At 38.7% G+C, this 19,205-nt stretch overlaps 3 protein-coding genes across 4 annotated transcripts in view; 1 reads left to right on the top strand and 2 right to left on the bottom strand.

Annotated features, from left to right (window-relative positions):
• Positions 1 to 2,991, bottom strand: part of ercc3 (ERCC excision repair 3, TFIIH core complex helicase subunit) — a 24,206-nt gene extending 21,215 nt beyond the window's left edge. The window contains exons 1-2 of the mRNA XM_003226086.3: positions 2,858 to 2,991; positions 944 to 1,149 (exon numbers count right to left, since the gene is read on the bottom strand). Coding sequence (XP_003226134.1) covers positions 944 to 1,149; positions 2,858 to 2,879 — 228 coding nt within the window. The 5' untranslated portion in view covers positions 2,880 to 2,991. The remainder of the gene's footprint in view (positions 1 to 943; positions 1,150 to 2,857) is intronic.
• LOC100557975 (uncharacterized) lies at positions 2,977 to 8,817 on the top strand. Of its 2 annotated transcripts, none has more exons than XM_008118786.3 (2): positions 2,977 to 3,107; positions 5,532 to 8,817. In XM_008118786.3, exon 2 carries the CDS (start codon positions 5,551 to 5,553, stop codon positions 6,688 to 6,690), a length of 1,140 nt encoding a protein of 379 aa, XP_008116993.1. In that variant the 5' UTR covers positions 2,977 to 3,107; positions 5,532 to 5,550; the 3' UTR covers positions 6,691 to 8,817. The 2 variants fall into 2 exon arrangements, with proteins under 2 accessions (XP_008116993.1, XP_008116994.1); XM_008118787.3 differs by having other exon boundaries at positions 2,997 to 3,091.
• map3k2 (mitogen-activated protein kinase kinase kinase 2) overlaps positions 8,784 to 19,205 on the bottom strand; it is a 55,163-nt gene continuing 44,741 nt past the window's right edge. Inside the window, exon 17 of the mRNA XM_008118788.3 lies at positions 8,784 to 19,205. Within this exon, the coding sequence (XP_008116995.1) occupies positions 18,980 to 19,205 (226 nt within the window). The 3' untranslated portion in view covers positions 8,784 to 18,979.

The raw sequence follows: 19,205 nt of genomic DNA, 5'->3' as shown, positions 1-19,205 counted from the left end.
TTGACTTACAGCGATTCCATTAATTTCATAAAGCTATCTTAAGTCAGAAATACTTAGCGGTAGTATGCCATTGACGTCCTATGGAACTAAGGGTGTGTGTCTCTTACAAGTACTAACTTGGTATTTTGGCACACCCCAGAAGTGTTTTACTCCGCTGCTGTTCAATGGATTGGAAACTATCCATCGGCTTTGGAATAAAATTTCCATTTCTGCTTCCCAATCAGTGGCAGAATTTTTGGCCTTCACCCTTGTGCCAAATGATAAATCATTTTTGAAATTTCCTGACAGCCAGAATCAGTTCATGATCTAGCATTTGGGAAAAGAAGTGACAAAAACTTGCTGTTCAAAGAGTGGAGGGAACTCTCAGAAGCTTAACTAGATACATATTGATTCTTAAGTATTTCAGAATCACTTGACTAGAGTTTATTGGAAACGCTAGGATCAAAATTCTCTTCCGCTATGAACTGGAAAGGGAAAGCTTGGAAATGTAGGTGGGATTTTTGGATTCTAGCTCCCAGAAAAGGCTCTGATTCCAAGTATGATCTGGGGGAATTTGTATACGTTAACGGCCATAACTGGATTATGTGGAATCATGGGAATTGTAGTTTGATGAGGCACCAGCACTCTTTGGCAGAGAAGGTGAAAGTCTTCGTCAAACTACTGCTCCCAGAATTCCATAGCACTGAGCCACAGATGTTAAAGTACTGCCAAATTGCAGTAACTCTACAGTGCAGGTGCACCTTTGGTCTTTGACTTTCAGAAGCCAATGGGTAGTAAATACTGTACTCCCAAGCATCACCAATGCCTTCCTCAGCCATTCTCAAAGCATACCATAGTAAGTTTCAATTTCATTTCCTTCAGCACAGGCAAACATCTCTACAGGTTTACTTTACCAGAACATGAGCAAAGCTCTAATGAAACTTCTGTGTTTGGTGCGGCTTACCACCCACAGTGGGCGAGAGGAATGATCATCCTTGAGCTGCATTTGGCTCCTGTAGTCCTTCGCCCCATATTCATCTACTTTTTTCCCAGAAACCTCCACTTGCTTCCCTGCTGCTGAGGGTACTGCTTCTTGTGAGTCTCTGCCTGGGATGTCATATTCTTCCTCATTCTCCTCCTCATAGTGCCGCTTCTTAGACTTTTTCTTATCTGAAAAATAATGCAGAAATATTTCCACACATACATATACACATCAAAGCTGTTTATAGTAGAAATTTAAAATTGTAGACATTTTTAGACTTTATAACTCATCCTGACTGCTTATGTCAATGAGAGCTGATGGGATTTGCAGTTTAGCATGATCTGAAAGTGGTTCCCATGCCTGGTGTAGGCAACAAACATATCAGATGTACAAACAGCACGAAATGGAGGTAGAAATGGAAGTCGTTCCTATTGGGATGATGGATTATGAACTGTTAGGATTACAACCTAATAGGGATTATGGCCCTATGGGCTGGGCTGTAGCACAGCTGGTAAATCATCAGCTGTAATAAGATCTACCAACCAAAAGGTGGCCAGTTCAAAACCCAGTTGGGGGTGAGCGCTCAACCTCAAGCCCAGTTCACTGTTTACCTAAGCAGTTCAAAAATACTTTATAAGCTGTAAGTAGAGAAATTAGGTACTGCAAATTGTGGGGGAGGTCTCTTTGTCATAGAGAATGATGCAATAGCACCTCGTGACTGAATCTAAGCGCAACATCAACCTCCAAGACACCAAAAACTGGACTTCTCAAGACTACATACTTCCTTCTGTTTGTCTTATTCTGTTCTGTCCTGTCTCCAAAGAACATTGAATGTTTGCCCATACTGAGTCCCCTTGGGGAGATAGGGCAGACTATAAATAAAGTGTTGTTGTTGTTGATTCGTGTTTGGGCGATGCAGTGTTTGGTGGTCCCTATGTAGGCTTGTCCATAGCTGCATGGTATACGGTAGACTCCTGCAGAGGTGAGAGGATCCCTCTTCTCCTTTGCTGAACAGAGCATTTGTTAGAATTTCTTAATGGGTCTGTAGATGGTCTGTAGGTTGTGTTTCTTCCTCAGCTTCCTTATGTGGTCAGTGGTTCCCTTGATGTATGATAAGAACACGTTTCCTCTGGGTGGATCTCTGTCTTTTTTTCCCCGTGGCTGGCTCATGAAGTGCTCTGCTATGGCTGACTTCTCTAGTTGGATTAGTCTGCAGTGCCTTTCATGTCTAACAGCTCCCAACAAAGGATTTCCCCAGGCTGTAAGCAGCCAGGCCTTGAAGCTGAAAGGCTATTCAGTGCTAATCAAGGTGGCCAATGGCAACATTCACACCTGCCTCAAGCATACAAGAGTTCTTTCTCCCACCCTGGACTTTCCACAGATATATAAAACCCACTTGCCTAATTTCCAACAGACCTCACTACCTCTGAGGATGCCTGCCGTAAGTGTGGGCAAAACATCAGGAACATGGCCATACAGCCTGGAAAACTCACAGCAACCCAACACAAGACTGTTTAGCACAAAAGGTACAAAGGTTCCCCTGAATCTGGTAAAATGGGAGTATCCAGGCAAGATATCCATATCCAAAATGAGATGTCCTGCTAAGGGACAGGCATGGGCAAATTTGGGCCCTCCCTCCAGGTGTTTTGGACTCCAACTCCCACCATTCCTCACAGCCTCAGGCCCTTTCCTTTTCCCCCTCAGTCGCATTCCTCACAGCCTCAGGCCCTTTCCTTTTCCCCCTCAGCCGCTTAAGCGGCTGAGGGGGAAAAGGAAAGGGCCTGAGGCTGTGAGGAATGGTGGGAGTTGGAGTCCAAAACACCTGGAGGGAGGGCGCAAGTGTGCCCATGCCCGCTATGGTTTCAAAGGGAACGAGGCCTCCTTCCCTTCACTCACCGCCGCGCTCCTTCTTGCCCATCTTGCCAGGCCGCGCCAGCTTTTCTCTCAGGCCGCTTCCGGGGCAGACAGCGGAGCCAATCCGGTCTCCCTCGCCCCCGAAGCCCCGCCCCAGAAGACGGCTTGCCCCGCCCACTCTCGAGGGGCGGGGGAACGCGGAAAAGGTGGAAGCCCAGGAAGAGATGGTTCCCGCGCGCTCAGAGGAGCTTTGCAGAGGCTAATACAGGTTGTGAGGTCTGTTGGAAACTAGGCAAGTGAGGTTTATATATCTGTGGGAGGTCCAGGGTGGGAGAAAGAAATCTTGTCTGCTTGAGGCAAGTGTAAAAATGTTGCAATTGGCCACCTTGATTAGCATTGAAAAGCCTTGCTGCATCACCTTGATGCCAGTCAAGGTGATTGATTGTAACTTTCACACATGCCTCCAACAGACAAGACCAAACTGGGGCTCAACGTGCCTTACACACAGGGTGCCCCCAAAAATGTATATACGCTGAACAACTTATAATTGGAGGGTGGGGAGAGGATTGCAATGATTTTGCAAAATATCTATGAGCCCTTAACACAGTGGTTCTCAACCTGGGGTCCCCAGATGTGCTTGGCCTAATACAGTAATAATAACTTTATTTTTGTATCCCGCCTCCATCTCCCCGAAATGACTCAGGGCAGCTAACATGGGGCCAAGCCCAGGCAATTACAATGTAACAAAATAATATACATACAAGTATAACTCAGTACATACAACTCCCAGAAATCACAGCCAGCTGTTAGGATTTCTGGGAGCTGAAGACCAAAAACATCTGGAGACCAACACAAGTTGAGAACCACTGTAACAGGATGAATAATAGCACTGATGCCATCTTAGTGGACCAAGTTGATAATGACTATTTAAGTTAAATTTATTGAAGCTATATTTGTATACAGATTTAACAGTTCAGTGCAGTCAATGATGCCTAATCGATTGACTTATAACCTTTTAGCCAAAGTCATTTTCTTTGTTTTCATTGTATGTGTAAATGTTTTTTTTCACAGCATTGAATGTTTGCCATGTTTTCATGTTATATTTGGAAGTTGCTCCGAGTCCCTTCGAGAAGAGAGGTGCGGGTTAGAAATAAATTGTTATTATAAGAAGATTCAGTGACTTCAGTAGTACCCAGATTATTCCCAGACTACTATCTGGTCATATCAGGGAAATAGGAGCCTATAATATTACCCAGTGTATACAGCCATGCATTTCAGGGTTAATTCATTTATTTTCAAACTAACTTGGGTACCCGGCGGTGCCTGGGTTATTTGAAATGTGAATTTATTTGTTTTTGAATATCTGTTTGATCATAGGTAATATCTGTTTGATCATAGGTTATGCTATTTGTTAGAAAAAAGCCATTTTTTGCTTTTGTTCTTTTTATGACTCATCCCATTAGAAAATGCATAAGGATGTGGGTGAACTACAGTCCCCAAAAATCTTGGGTTAATACTCCCAAAACTCCCCCAGTTGATCATCTTGAGTCCATGTGCCAAATGTGGTCCACATCCGTCATCTAATGGGTTCAGTGTTCTCTAGATATAGGTGAATTACAACTCCCAGATTTCCAGGGCAATCACCCCAAAATTGTGCCAGTATTCACAGTTGGCCATGTTGGCTCTGCATGCCAGGTTTGGTCCAGATCCGTCACTTGCTGAGTTGAGTGTTCTCTGAATATGGGTGAACTATGACTCTCTGATGCCATGGTCAATCACTCCAAGTTGGCAGCGTTGGGTTTGTGTGCCACGTTTGGTCCAGATCCATCACTGGTGAGGTTGAGAGGGCTAACAGAATATAGGTGAACTATAACTCCCAGAGATAAAGGTCAATCACATCCAAAGTCCACCAGTATCCCCCAGTTGGCCATGTTGAATTTGTGTGCCAAGTTTGGTCTAGATCTGTCATCAGATGGGTTGTGTTCTCTGAATACGGGTGACCTATACAAGGGCCATCACCTCCAAACACTGACAGTATGCAATTTGGCCATGTTGAGTCTGTTTTCCAAGCTAGTCGCGGGTCCATCATTGATGGGGTTCAGAGTGCTCTTAGATTGCAGGTGAACTATACATTCCAGGATCTACAACTCCTGTAAATCATGGTGAATTCCCCCGAAACTTTTCCAGTATGTACAGTTGGTGATCAATTCCTCCATTTGCTGTGTGCCATAGGAAAGTGTAGGAAAGGGTTAAGGGAGGCAGTGGGTGGGGTCATGCAAATGGAAAGAGAAAGGAACACTGGGATGTGCCCTCTGTAACCTGCGATGTCCTGGGAGTGACTTGGTGGCTCTACAGCACTGGGAACTATAGCTTGTTTGTGAAGGCAGACACGCGTGCCACATATATACAGATTTTCACTTTTATTATGTGTATAGATAGATAGGAAGGAAATCCATTGTGGGAAGGCCTTGAGCTTCAACCAAGTAATCAATTGCATTAGGAAACAGAAATGCTCAGGAAAGTGGTTTTGCATAAAATTCCAGTTGACCAAACTGAGTTATAGTCACAAGCTCTTATCCATTAGAAGAGGCATGAACAAAAATAATGGTTTCACAAAATATTACAATGTATGAGTCTTCAAATGTATATGCAGCATGTCCCAAGAAATTTATATGCCTTTAACAGCTTATAATTCTGTATTTTTTTCCTTTTCCAGCTAAGAATCACTATTAAATATGGCCAATCCCAGACTGACATTTGACCAACGTAAGTTTGTACTGAAGTGGTATTGGAAAACTGAAAATGTCAAAGAGGTCCAGAGACAGTGGAGACAGGAATTTCCAACAGGGCCTCCAACACGGGTTACAATTGCGCGGATACGAGACAAATTTGAAACTGATGGTACTTTGCAAAACATACAAAAGCAGCGTTCTGGGAGACGTCGGACATCAACAGACGACGAGAAATCGGAAGAGGTGCTGCAGAATTTTGAGCAGTCATCAAGAAAATCGCTACGGCAAATGGCTTGTGAAACAGGAGTATCCAAATCGAGCATTCATCGAATTTTAAGGCGTGCAAAACTTAATAGCTGTATTCCAAACCTAATGCATTCTCTCAATGAGGATGATGCTGACTGTCGACTTGAATTTTGTAAGTGGCAGACCTGTGTTCCAAGACTAGTGCATCCCCTCAACGAGGATGATCCTGATCGGCGACTAGAATTTTGTGAATGGTTTCAATCAAGAGTAGCAGAAGACTCATTTTTTGGTGACAAGATTATTTGGAGTGATGAAGCTATATTCAAGTTGAATGGCCTAGTAGAGCGACATAACTGTACATACTGGGACCCCAAAAACCCACACATTACAGTGGAAAGACATGTACATTTACCAGGGTTGTCTGTCTGGTGTGGAGTATCATCAAAGGGTTTGGTTGGACCATATTTTTTTGATGGAACTGTTACCGGCGACTCATATTTAGACATGCTGAAGGGTTTAATTATACCAGGGATTCTTCAAATATTCAGTGACAATGAGTTTTATTTTCAACATGATGGGGCACCACCTCATTTTCAACATGATGTCAGAAACTTTCTTAATGAGACCTTCCCAGATAGGTGGATTGGGCGAAGAGGCAGTGTTGAGTTCCCTCCACGTTCGCCAGATTTAACACCACTTGACTTCTTCTTATGGGGGTACCTTAAAAGTAGAGTTTATGCCACAAAACCAAATACACTTGAAGAATTAAAGATTGCCATAGTAGAGAAGTGTTGCGAAATTAGAAGTGAAACGTTAAGGGAGATTTGCAATTCTGTACTTCGGCAATGTGAACAGTGCATTGCTGCGCAGGGACAACTATTTGAATACCTTATGTAAAATACCTATTTAAGATTAATTAGTAACTCTTAATCATTATACCATTTATTCAATATCAGTGAATTTACTTAGCCTTCAAATCATCATAGGTACGAATAGCTGCTTAAGAGTATATGCAGTACATGTGCATGTGTGTGTATATATAGAGGAAGAAACTGGTAAAACCACATTTTAAGCATTGCTTGCCTAAGAAAACTACAAAATTGGTTCACCCTAAATCAACAGGTGAATGTGAAGGTGGGCATACACACACACATACACATAGTGCAAGCATGGGATTAATTTGATTGAATCGGTTATGTAATGGAAGACTGAATGTGAGTGTGTGTGTGCGAAATCTTCCCAGAGGTTTTAGCTCACAAGGGAAGTGATTTTTGGTAACCAGACTTGTTTCTTTAATATAGTGGTTCTCAACTTGTGGGTCCCCAGGTGTTTTTGCCTAGAACTCCCAGAGATCCCAGGCAGTTTACCAGCTGTTAGGATTTCTGGGAGTTGAAGGCCAAAACATCTGGGGACTCACAGATTGAGACCCACTGCTCTATCAATTCAATACTAGCTGTTCACTATAAAAATCCGAGATACTTGTACATTCTCACTCCTACAACTGTATAAATATTCTTGATAACCTGAGGCTTTAATATCACTCTTACGATTGCATCAGAACTGGTATCCATGACAGCCGATGCTAATATTTAAATCAATCTTAAAGTTGCTGCTATAAATCCATTTCCCCCTCTCCTTTTTCTTCTTATGCTGCAACATACTAAGACAAGTAGCCTTTTGAAAATGACAGAGTAATTCTAATGCTGCTTCTTTGCCTGCTGTGATGGGGAAAAGCAGAGTGACAGCTTTCTCTTTCCAATCATTCTCCCAAACTTTCTCCTGGTTTAATATAAGCAGAAAAAAACCCAAGCCCTTATGACAAGGGAGTGCATTTTATTTTATTCCCCCTCCCTAATTCTCATAACGATGCTGTGATGTGAAACTGAGGGTGGGGGGTGACTAGTGCAGGCATCCAGTGTTTTTCTGATATAGCGGGGGCTTGAATCTGAATGAATCCTGACATTTGCTTATGTGAGGTCACATAGGATCACATACACTCCCATGTGACATACCACAAAATCAATTTTCAATTTTACTTACAGTTGAAATAGTTTGCTGCAAGTTATAAAGTGATCTATGTACTCAAAAAGATGATCTTCGTTGAGACGATACATCAGCTGAATGGTAGCTGGATGCAAAGTTTATGTAGGTTTGTATGTAGGCTTGTTTGGGTGCTTCTCCTCTGCCCAAATTATAAGCACAAATTCCAATACCGCTCAGCTATTGCCTTGCGATGTTTCAGGACAGAGCAAACATGTATATATGAACACAGACATATACATGTACTTAGTTCTGATTAGTTTTAAATAATGACCTATGTTGCATCAGAAATATATAAAGCACAAAGATGTTTGGCACATTTTATCATTCAAATGTAAAGTGTACGTGATGTATTATTTTAGTATTACAATAGAGTCTCACTTATCCAACATAAACAGACCAGCAGAATTTTGGATAAGTGAATATGTTGGATAACAAGGAGGGATTAAGGAGAAGCCTATTAAACATCAAATTAGGTTATGATTTTACAAATTAAGCACTAAAACATCATGTTATATAACTAATTTGACAGAAAAAGTAGTTCAATACGCAGTAATGCTAAGCAGTAATTACTGTATTTACGAATTTAGCACCAAAATATTACAATGTATCGAAAACATTGACTACAAAAATGTTGGATAATCAAGAATGTTCGATAAGCGAGTGTTGGATAAGTGAGACTCTACTGCATATGCTTTTGCTGCACTACTTGCCATATAAAAGGTACAACATACTGGCTGAGAGAAAAGGATTCAGATTTTTAAGCCAATAAGGATGAAACTTGCTGGATGTATTTCATATTTCAAAATGTCTTTCAAAGGCTATAGCTGTCTACCTACAACTGGCTTATTTTGCAGCAATATTATTAGAATTGTTGAAATAATGGTCATGAAGTACTCATATTAAATATCAGTCTTTGTATACTTTTTGGAATAGAAGAAAACACACAGTGGAAATAAATATTTGTTTTATTAACACTTAAAAGTGCTATTATCTATAGTCATTCCATAAGTTCATAAGGTTACATCCAGTAAACCTTTTCACCATAACCTTCCCAAAATGAATTAAACTTGGAAGAAAAAAATCTTTCATCGTATTAATTCTTGCAGATCCTCATGCACAATCATCCTGACAGATGTGTACCAGCAATATACACATTTCATAAAACAAAGTCATTTGGTCAAACACAGAATATAATATAAACATGGCTTTTATATTTGATAAAAATCCCAAATAAAATAAAAGCCATTTACCAGCAAGAAAGTAACAGATAAATACGTATTTTTAAAAAAATCAAAATGATTTTATACATTTTGTACAAGCACAGTTTTGAGACTGTAACAAGATCAAAATGTGCATGAACAATGGAATAAACCACACCATTTTGGGGCCACTGTGAGCTCTTAAAAATAAAGAAAACAAGAATGCCACTTTTTCTAAATGGTTGGTTTTTGATATTCACCAGTGTACTATTTACCGAACATGACATTTTTTAGTTGGCACGTCAGAAGTGTTATACAAAGATCCTTTGAAGCCACAAACTCGGTTGTCAATTTAAAATTAAGTATTGGCATTTTATTAGTACCTTCAACATGCTTTAATTTTCCCAGTATCCAAAAACAAGGAAAGAGTTAAGATCAAGAGATATTACATTCAATGTAACAAAAAAGAACAGGCAATAAAAAGTTCTCTAAGACTGGTTATGTGTCTCAGTTCTCTTAAGCAGCTATAAATTCAAAAGATTGCCTTCACCTTTTCAGAACAGTATTATCCTCTGTATTATGGAAACATTTTTAGCTTTTAAAAAAAGGAGACAGTCCTTACAAGACAAACCGTACCATTGTCCAGCCCGAGTGTTTTAATATACAATTCATGTCCAATTTTGGAAATACAAATACATTTTGAATGGTTAAAAACAAAAATTAAAAAAATATTTTCTGAACATCAGCCAGCTGAAAATATATTTATCTAGTAAATTATCTCTCAAAGCTTTTTAATATATTTATCTAATTAAATGCAGTACCTTTAAAAACAATTGTTTAAAAAATGTAGAAATGAAATTGCGGAATAAGTCTGTGGGAAGAGGGAAGAAGAAAGAGAAACAGTACACAGAAGGCATTTTATGTACCTTATATTTGGGTAGTTCTTAGACACATTTGCCACGATCCAAACTCCACAGAAACTCTGATGAGTATCTGAAGCTTTCAGGTGAACAGTGGCTTTCCTTTCCTATTTATACTTATGAAAAAATTTGATGTGCACCCTGTTCGCACCATTGTGAAAGAGCCTGGCATTTGGCCAGTCTCGCTCAAATAAGTTATTTCCAATGGTGGCTTAAAATGGTAGAAGTGAGGCTTATGGTTACTAACAGAGAACCAAGTGCATTAACTTCTGTTTTGGAATAATGAAATTATGTGGTGGTCAGTTGACAATATTTGACTGATCAATCAGCCCAGCAATATAAAAAATGAACTGGGACAATTCTGTTCACACAAAATTCAACATTAAAATTCCTGCAGTTGCAACCAAGTTGCTGGATTCGGGATATTGTGGGGAACTTGTAAGCAAAGCTAATATCCTGAGTTCCTCAACCAAGATAAAGCCAGAAGTTGACACACATTTATACTGAAGTAATTTTAAAAAATAACCTCGCACACATTCAAGACAGTAGTACATTGCACCCATACATTATTCACATACACTCATAACAGTTGGTCAAAGAGTAAAAAATTAAATCAGTGTACAAATTAAACATTTCCAAAAAAATGTGCAAAAGTGTTGACATCAATAGAAAAAAACACCATTGTATACATACATTACAAACTGCCCAGCATTTAAACAGAGTAAAAACATTTACAGACCAAAACCAAGGGATTTAATAGATCATTTGACAGCTGCATAAAAATGTACATTATTAGATCAAAGGAGTAAGGTTTATACATTATTATTCATAGCTTGTTGAGAAGTAAAAGTCCATTATCAACTTCAACCAACCTCTCTTCCCCATCCCTACAGAGACATTTGTTTTACATTGAAGAGGACAGGCTGAGCACATTTAGATTGCTATGATCCCATTTTTGCACTTTCTCATAAAAAGATTTAAATTGGTGAGAGCAAAAAAAAAAAGGCAAAGCTGCACAAAGTTTAGAAAGTTTAGACCCTGTTCCAAAAAAGAAAGCACAATCTTTTTTTATATAGTTCATGATTATGTGTCATATATGTAGAGGGAGCGAATCAAATAGAATTAATTCTTGTAGAGAATCCCACTACTGACAACACATGGTAGCCCCCATCCCATCCCCCACCCCAAAGACGCTGAAAGCCCAGAATGATGCTTTAACTCCCTACAAACTCCCTAGTATTTTACAGTCTTTTGCCAACTGGACTTTGATGCAATACAAATCAGAAGACCAGGGGGAATTTCTATAGCAGCTTCTTTTTTGTAGTTGCTCCTTAGCTATTAAAGAGTTGGGGGATTCCAAAAGGCAACTGTATAAACAGATAAAATACACCTTTGTCTACATGGGCTCTATTCACTTCAATCTCCAGCCAGTTTAGTTTACACTCCTGTTTGACATATGAAAAGCGCACATACAAAAGAAAAGGCTTTTGCTGCTAACAGTTTCGGTGGTATAGAAATTGTCCCCCAGGATGCAAGCCTTTCACTTTTATCAAGATATCTCAGGGGGAACTATGGCTCTGAATTATTTGGAATGAGATATGGTCTACTTTGTTATGGCACAAGGAATACTTTGGCCCATTACACCTTGTTCAATCCCCACTTTTTCTTCAACTGCAAATTAAAAAACCACAGAAAAGTTCAGTACAAATTTTGACAATTTATATCCAGGAGAAAAATAGTACAAAAGGACAGAAATGGAAGGTGAAGATATGCACAATCCACTAAATTCAGATCTAATGCCTACCAGCCAAGGATAAAGTATGATGTAAAAAATATTTCAATAAATCAATTGCAAATTATTGTGAAACCTACCAAAGGCTTTTCTGGCTAGAATCACTGCCGTGCTGTGTGATTTCCGGGCTTCAGATGAAGGTGAAACATCAGGATAAATGCTGCTAGAACATGGTCATACAGCCTGGAAACCACACAACACCACACTATGAAATTTGCACTAAGTACCATTGATAACATCGTTTCCTAAGATCATCCAATGATGGATTTGAGCCACAGAACTACAGAGGACATTTTGTTCATGCAAAATGAGCTCCTACTTCCTGCTCTGTGCTAAACCCCCTCAAGAATAAAAGGAGAAGCTGAATTTTTTCTAAAGGAACACTTCTCTTGGTTGTTAATCTCAAAAAAGACTTCAGATGAATTAGTGTTTCTGATTCCAATCTAGTTTTGTTCTCTTTGCCACATTAAAAAATAGGTTAGGCCATTGTATATATGCACACCTTTCATTTGTGCCCTTGTTTGCTTCTATAATTTTTGTCCTTAGGTAAATATTTTCTTCTTCTGGTATAACTCTTCTTGCTCTTTCATCAAGGCAAAACTTTTTAGTCATCAATGCTGAGCATCAGTCAGGCAGTACTCATTAGAAACCCTGACTAGCACCTGCAATTATGGGCCCAGTATCTTTTGTGGACTATAAAAGGGCTGCATTTTATTATCCCAGGACTCCCTAAAATGTCACAAAGATATGGATGCAACTCTTGGATTGCGCACAGCTTCATTGGAACCTCTAAAGATATTGCTGCTCATGCAACTTGGACTGAATGTGCAACCGGGCCAGCCCTGGCAGTTGTTCTATTCAGCACAAAGCTTACAAATTGTTGGAGAACTAATAACAGTCACTAAGCTAGATAAATATCACTTTTGGCTGTGTACAGGGGTAGAAAAGCTTTGGTTTTCAGGGATATTACTGAACATTAATAAAGTACCAGTATATTGGTAGTAATACCTTTGCTAATGCAAAAATAATCCAATGGACTTACATTTAAGCACATAACACCTGTGTTTACCCATAAGTGTGATATATTTGAAATATTAAATAAACAAAACAAAAAAGAAACTATATTATGAATGCTGATCAATTATCACGAACATCTACAGCTGTCTGACACTGCTACAAAGTTGACTGAAGCAATTGTTAATACAGTAGAGTCTCACTAATCCAAGCCTCGCTTATCCAAGCCTCTGGATAATCCAAGCCATTTTTGTAGTCAGTGTTTCCAATATATCGTGATATTTTGGTGCTAAATTCGTAAATACAGTAATTACAACATAACATTACTGCATATTGAACTACTTTTTCTGTCAAATTTGTTGTATAACATGAAGTTTTGGTGCTTAATTTGTAAAATCATAACCTAATTTGATGTTTAATAGGCTTTTCCTTGATCAGTCCTTATAATCCAAGATATTCGCTTAGCCAAGCTTCTGCCGGCCCGTTTAGCTTGGATTAGTGAGACTCTACTGTACAACTAACTCATAACACAGCATTAAATCTGGACAATTGCAGGAACAAGATTCCCTCTTGTTTCTTCATTTTGAATAAATTGTGTTTTAAAAACAAAACAATTTGCCTCTATAGAAGCAACATTTTCACATGCCCACCAACACTTTCCTTCAGAACAAGCACCTCCACTGAATTAAGTGGCCATTATGGCTCACCTAAATTGCTGAGTATCAGAGGGATGTTAGTGCTGATTCTGGAACAGAGTGAAAGTCAAAAAGGAGAATATATTTAACAACAAACTATATGGTGATTTAAGAACTTCAAGAGAAATAAGGAAATTTTCTCCTTTCCGCTTAGCATTAAGAATAAAGGGGAGAATTAATCCAACTGTTCTGGATTTTCAATGCAAGCATAATACTGCCTGGATTGTGCCCACATACTGTATTGCTGTTTTCAAAACAGAGGATTTATAAGATCAGTTTTGGTAAGATCATTTTTAGATAACTCTAAAAAAAACCCTCAAAAGTTGTTGAAAGCACTTGTAGCTGTAGTGCTTGTAGTTAGTTTGAAAATCAAGATACTGCAACCTTAACTTCTGGGATTCAACTTTCTATATTTCAAAGAATGTGTCTAGTGGTCTTTAATTCCTATTATAACTGGCAGGTGAACAAATAAAATTAAGGCATTCTGATAAAGGCACTGAGATTGTTTGAGTTTAGTTGTTAGTACAACTAAAAAGAGCCAGTGTTGCACACCTGAGTGTGTACTCTATAAAAGAAGTGCATCAAACAAAAGTAAAACGCTTTATAACTGTAAGCAATACATCCACTTCTTTCCTCCTTTTTAACTTGCATTACTGATTCAGATTTCTGCAGACACACCTTCTATGATTTGATTGCCTCTCTACAATTTTTTAAAATTATAGTGATATTCTATAGCAGCCGATTCCCAAACAATTTTCTCAAAACTGCTCTTAATAATTCTAACAAGTACTCATGATTTTGATAAGTAAAAATAGCCAAAGATCTCAAATTTCTTTATATTCTTGGAATCCTAGGAAGTGTTAGGAAGCAAGTGTCCATACAAAATAGGGCATAATTAAAAATGAGCTGATAGACTCATAAGATTGGCAAGATGCATTGTTCTGAAGGATCAGCATTTTACTTTAGATCCTAATGAAATCATTCACTACTCGTACATTACCTGTTGATATAGCTACCTGGAAGATAAAAAGGTAAGCACTTGTCTGTACTGTTTGGCAAAGGCTTAGTTACAAAGAAAACGGTTGTTGCTAGGCTTGCTGCAAACTATGTGCTTTTTGGTTCGGTGCTTCAATTAGAAGATCACACAGGTACTGGATCTAAAATGTGCACATTATTAAAGCAGTTAAAAGTACTTTCAACCCACCTAAGTTGCTGCCTGGGGCAAACTAGAAGTGGTTAGAAGCTGGGTATATCACAGTACTCACACAACTTGGATGCCATTAGATTAGAGATTGTAGCTAAGGGGTTGCAACTCCTTAATTTTGGCATCTGTTTTTTTACTGCCACTGTTGAGAAAAAAAAACGCAGTACTAAAAAAAAGGCACAAAATGCAATCACATTGCTCTGCTAGTACCTGGCTCCTTTCCCAGCCACAGTAAGAAAAATGGCACTATAGTTTAGAGTATGCATGGGCAAACTTCAACCCTCCAGGTGTTTTGGACTTAAACTCCCACAATTCCTAACAGCCAATAAGCAGCAATCTGAATGAATCATGACAGAAACTGAATGTTGTCAAGCTTCAAATAGTTTCTTTTGACCAGTATGTTGCACTTACATTTTCTTTAAAGTCTATTTTCACACTTTTTCGTAAATAAAGTATCCTTGTTGAAATTACAGGAGCCTTTGCATGTTTTTCTGCATACATATTCAGAGTACAATAAAGAAGCATTTCCATTCTTTGGTCCTCTGTTGAGTCTGTTAACTCTTTAGAGGAGAGAAAATGGGGAGCTTAAGTTCAGCACTAACAGTCTCCGAGTTACAAACATCTGACTTACAAATGACTCATAGTTAAGAACAGGGATGAGACAAAAGAAAGGGAGAGAAATCTACCCCCAGGAAGGGAAGAGTTATCATGGAGGAAAGGAGTTGCAACTGAAGCTTTCTCACCAATCCTTGTTTCCAAAACAAGCCGCATTTTTCAAAATCCAATTATCACAGGGACAGAAAGTGTAGCGAAACCTTCTGAAGAGTTACCTTTCCGACTTAAATACAAATTCAGCTTAAGAACAAACCTACAGAACATATCTTGTTTGTAACTTGTGGGCTGTATGCATATTACATCAGTTATAGACAGGCACAATACAATTTAGGGTTACTAAAAATGTTCTTCCTAATAAAATTATGTAGCAAAGTAAATAACCTTTTCACTCCTTCACTCAACAAGCCCTGTCATATTTGTATGTTATGGATAAGACTAACATTTGAAAGATTCTTCTAACATTTAAAGTTTAAGAAGTCTTCATGTTTTACAGTCTCAATCCCCTCATATTTCAGAAGCAAGTTGTTTTCAGCATTTTGTCCAGTCTTTTCCCGGAGATCTCTCAAGACGGGCACTTATTCTTTGTGGAAAATTGCACTGCTACCCTGAACAAGGGGAAAGGAAGCAATAATCACACCCACCCTCTATTCTAAATATCAACATAATAGAATTGATATTGGCAGATGGGGACCTGCTGACAGTAAGCAGGTTAAGGCAGATCCAAACTCCTGAAAGTATGCCTCTAAGATTTTAAGGATTTGTTTTTTCCTGTCCCACTTCTTAGAAATAAGTCCTACAACTCTACATCAAGTTTACTCTCCCATCTCACTTTAAATTCTTGTTTCTGAGCATCTCTTCTAAAGGGAAAGACCAATGGGACAAAACCCCATCCAGATGATCTGAGATCAATTTATAAAAGTAAAGCACCAAAATACACTGGTCTCTACACATCCAGAGCAATGGCTAGTACCCAGCGATTCTATTCCAGTACCATCAAGTTTTTGTTCTGCAACTTAAAAAGTTTGAAAAAGAACCAGTCACAGCTCAGTCCTATACAAAAGAAATACATTACTCCTTAATGCATTTAAGATTGCTGCATCAGTCTCCATTTTCAGGAGACAGGTGATTCATGCTCCTCAAATCTCTTTTTTAGATCAAATTTTCAATTCAATAAGTCTGCAGCTGACATGCTTAGGCTGCAATGATTGTCTGTCTGCTAGATATTAACTAAACAGTGCAAGGAGTTGTGTCATAACATAAAACGTACATAAATAGTTTGGTTTAGCTGGGAGGGAGACTTCAATTTTCATCTAATATTCCAATTAACTGAACCCAATGATGCATATTTGCATGCTTCACACAATTTGCATAGTTGCAGCTTAATGACAATTCAGCAGAATATGAAATACTACAGATTTTCCTATAAACTCCTGGGAAAGTGGGCTCTAATCTATAGGAAAACATGTACAAGAGAGGAGAGAACAGATCTGCAGTAGACAACTAAATACTGTGGGCTACAGATGGAATTGATAGCTGACAGAGGGAAAAGAGCCAATCACTCATCACCTGAATTCCACCCATGCCATTTCATAATACTTCCAGAAAAAGGTGATTGCTCCCCCTACAAGCACAAAAGCTTGCTTCCTTTAAACAAAGTTTAAAACTATAGATATTTTAAATACACTCAGTCTGGCAAGCTCCATATGCATGTTCTATGGAAAATGGCAAGAGTCTCTATAATAAATTTGCTTTATTCTGAAACTTCACTGCTTTTACTACCATAAACTGGTGATCTCTTAATCACATTTAGATGATCAGATGCTTTATATCCCTACCAGCTTCTCTACTGTGCAAATTTCCCATCAGCTATAATAATCAGCACTTCCCTCAGTTACAAAGAGTTGAGAACATTGGGAACTGTTTTCTTTAAACTATGGTTAAATATTTACAAATAGGCCAACTGCTTAGCTTTAAACTGTTCCTGATCTCACTGTATTATTGGCTTGCCTTTGATGGCTTTATACAGGAGGCCACAAGGATTTCCTTAGGAAATATTTAACAGCAGTGTTAAGCCTCTAGAAAACAGGATCCTTCAATTACTTTTATTATCTGGTGATACTGGAAAACAGAATTATTTCCCTTCAGGGGCTATTTATAATTTCCTGAAGGCATATAAAATATGCAAGCATTCTACAATCATCATGTTCAAATGTCCAAATGTGGGTAAACACAGTTCAGATAATTATCTCAAAACTGTTTTAAAAACAAAAGATTACTTGGGTCAGGTAAGATACAAATTGCACAGCCTCCACTTTCAGGGTACCGAATGACAAGTAAATCAGAAGGTGGTGCAGTCTCCTACTCTGGGGCCTTTTAAGAAGAGGAAGGGTGGCCATCTGTCAGGGGTGCTTTAACTGTGTCTTCCTACGTTGGCAAGGGGTTGGCCTGGATGGCCCTTGTGGTCTCTTCTATGATTCTGTGATCTATGATTCTAGTCTGAAAAATATCTCATTTTATGTTCTTTTCTCATCATCAGTGTGTTGAAACGGAACTATATTGTACATATGCAGACTTCTATTGAGTTTACTTTCCCTCTTGATTTGAACGGGGAGGGAATGTCTATGCTCTATAAAAGTTGAAGTCTACAGTTTGGGAAGCCAAATTCTGCATGCTCACTGATGCAAGTTATACAAATTGGCAAATGCTGTTTGTCTAGCAAGTCAAGTTTCCATTGTAGATACAGGATTCTGTTCAGCAGCAAAAATCGTAGATTTTAGACACTGCTTGCATTCTTGACCCTCTAAAATTTTCACACAAGTGTCAAGTAAGGAAAGAAAAATATATCTCATGAAATAATTTCAGGCAACAAGCAAGGCAACTGGGACAGTAAAGGGCAGGCAATTATGAAGAATGAAGACATTCTTTGCTCTGACCAAAAGAAGCCCCTCAAACACAGGGATTTTAACCAAACTAGTTTGCTGTATGACATGTTTAGACTGTAATTTAACTACAGAGGAATAAGGATCTACAATAATCTGTTTATCTACAATTTCTGCTCAAGAACATTCATGCACCAGACCTACTTGATTGCTCCATGATCCTTAAAACTACTCAACTAGGGGGCACATCTGTCTAGTCTTTTAAAATCATAAATCTACTAATTTGGTTACAGTTGATGTATGAGTCAGATAGTTTCTTAGCAGTCTGAATTTTCAGCTTCTGACTGTTTCCAATATTCATTTTCAAAGCTGAAACACAACCAAGACCCCTCAGGGCTGCTATCTACACACTACAAAGAACAACTGGACATATTTCCTTTTTCTACATCTGCTAACAACATGTATGTTTTCCCTGCATCCTGAGTAAGTCAGCAGTGCTCTGGGAAAATAAAAACCTTACACACAATTCCTGATGGTCCAAAAGAAGTTACTTTTACCCCCTCAAATAAGGAATGAATATGTACTAAAGTGCTTTATGCGAACCACATCAGTACATTGTTGAAACGAAAAGATCCTAATCCTAAATGGGAAACAAATTCTGCATTGTAAATAAGCAGAGAGATTATTAACAATCTATATGAAAACAAGAATCAAGAGAAATACGTTCTCTCTTGTCTTTTCTCAACGCTGTGTAAAAAAAGGAAGAAGAAAAAAGTGCAGTCAGAAAATAAATGCAGTAGGTGAGAGATGGGTTGAGGCAGGCCATCAGTGATAATGTGCAAATGTGTGTCTTAGAAGTTCCTCTGCAGATGGTCGCAACTTAGCCTCAGAAAATATCTGCTTTAGAAAATCCCGACCATGGTCTGAGACATGAGGTGGCAGTTGAGGATTGGTTGGCTGTGTGGCAATTTTAAAAATGGCAGCCATTGCTTCAAACTCTGCCCAAGGGGGTTTCTCAGTGAGCATTTCAACCACTGTGCAGCCTACGCTC

The sequence above is a fragment of the Anolis carolinensis genome, chromosome 1 (assembly GCF_035594765.1).
Source record: "Anolis carolinensis isolate JA03-04 chromosome 1, rAnoCar3.1.pri, whole genome shotgun sequence".
Taxonomy (NCBI): Eukaryota; Metazoa; Chordata; class Lepidosauria; order Squamata; family Dactyloidae; genus Anolis; species Anolis carolinensis.
This window is presented reverse-complemented; position numbering and strand designations above follow the sequence as displayed.

Bases quoted from the DNA above. Each gene is read 5' to 3' on its own strand.
- LOC100557975 (XM_008118786.3), top strand. From the start codon at position 5,551: ATGGCCAATCCCAGACTGACATTTGACCAACGTAAGTTTGTACTGAAG.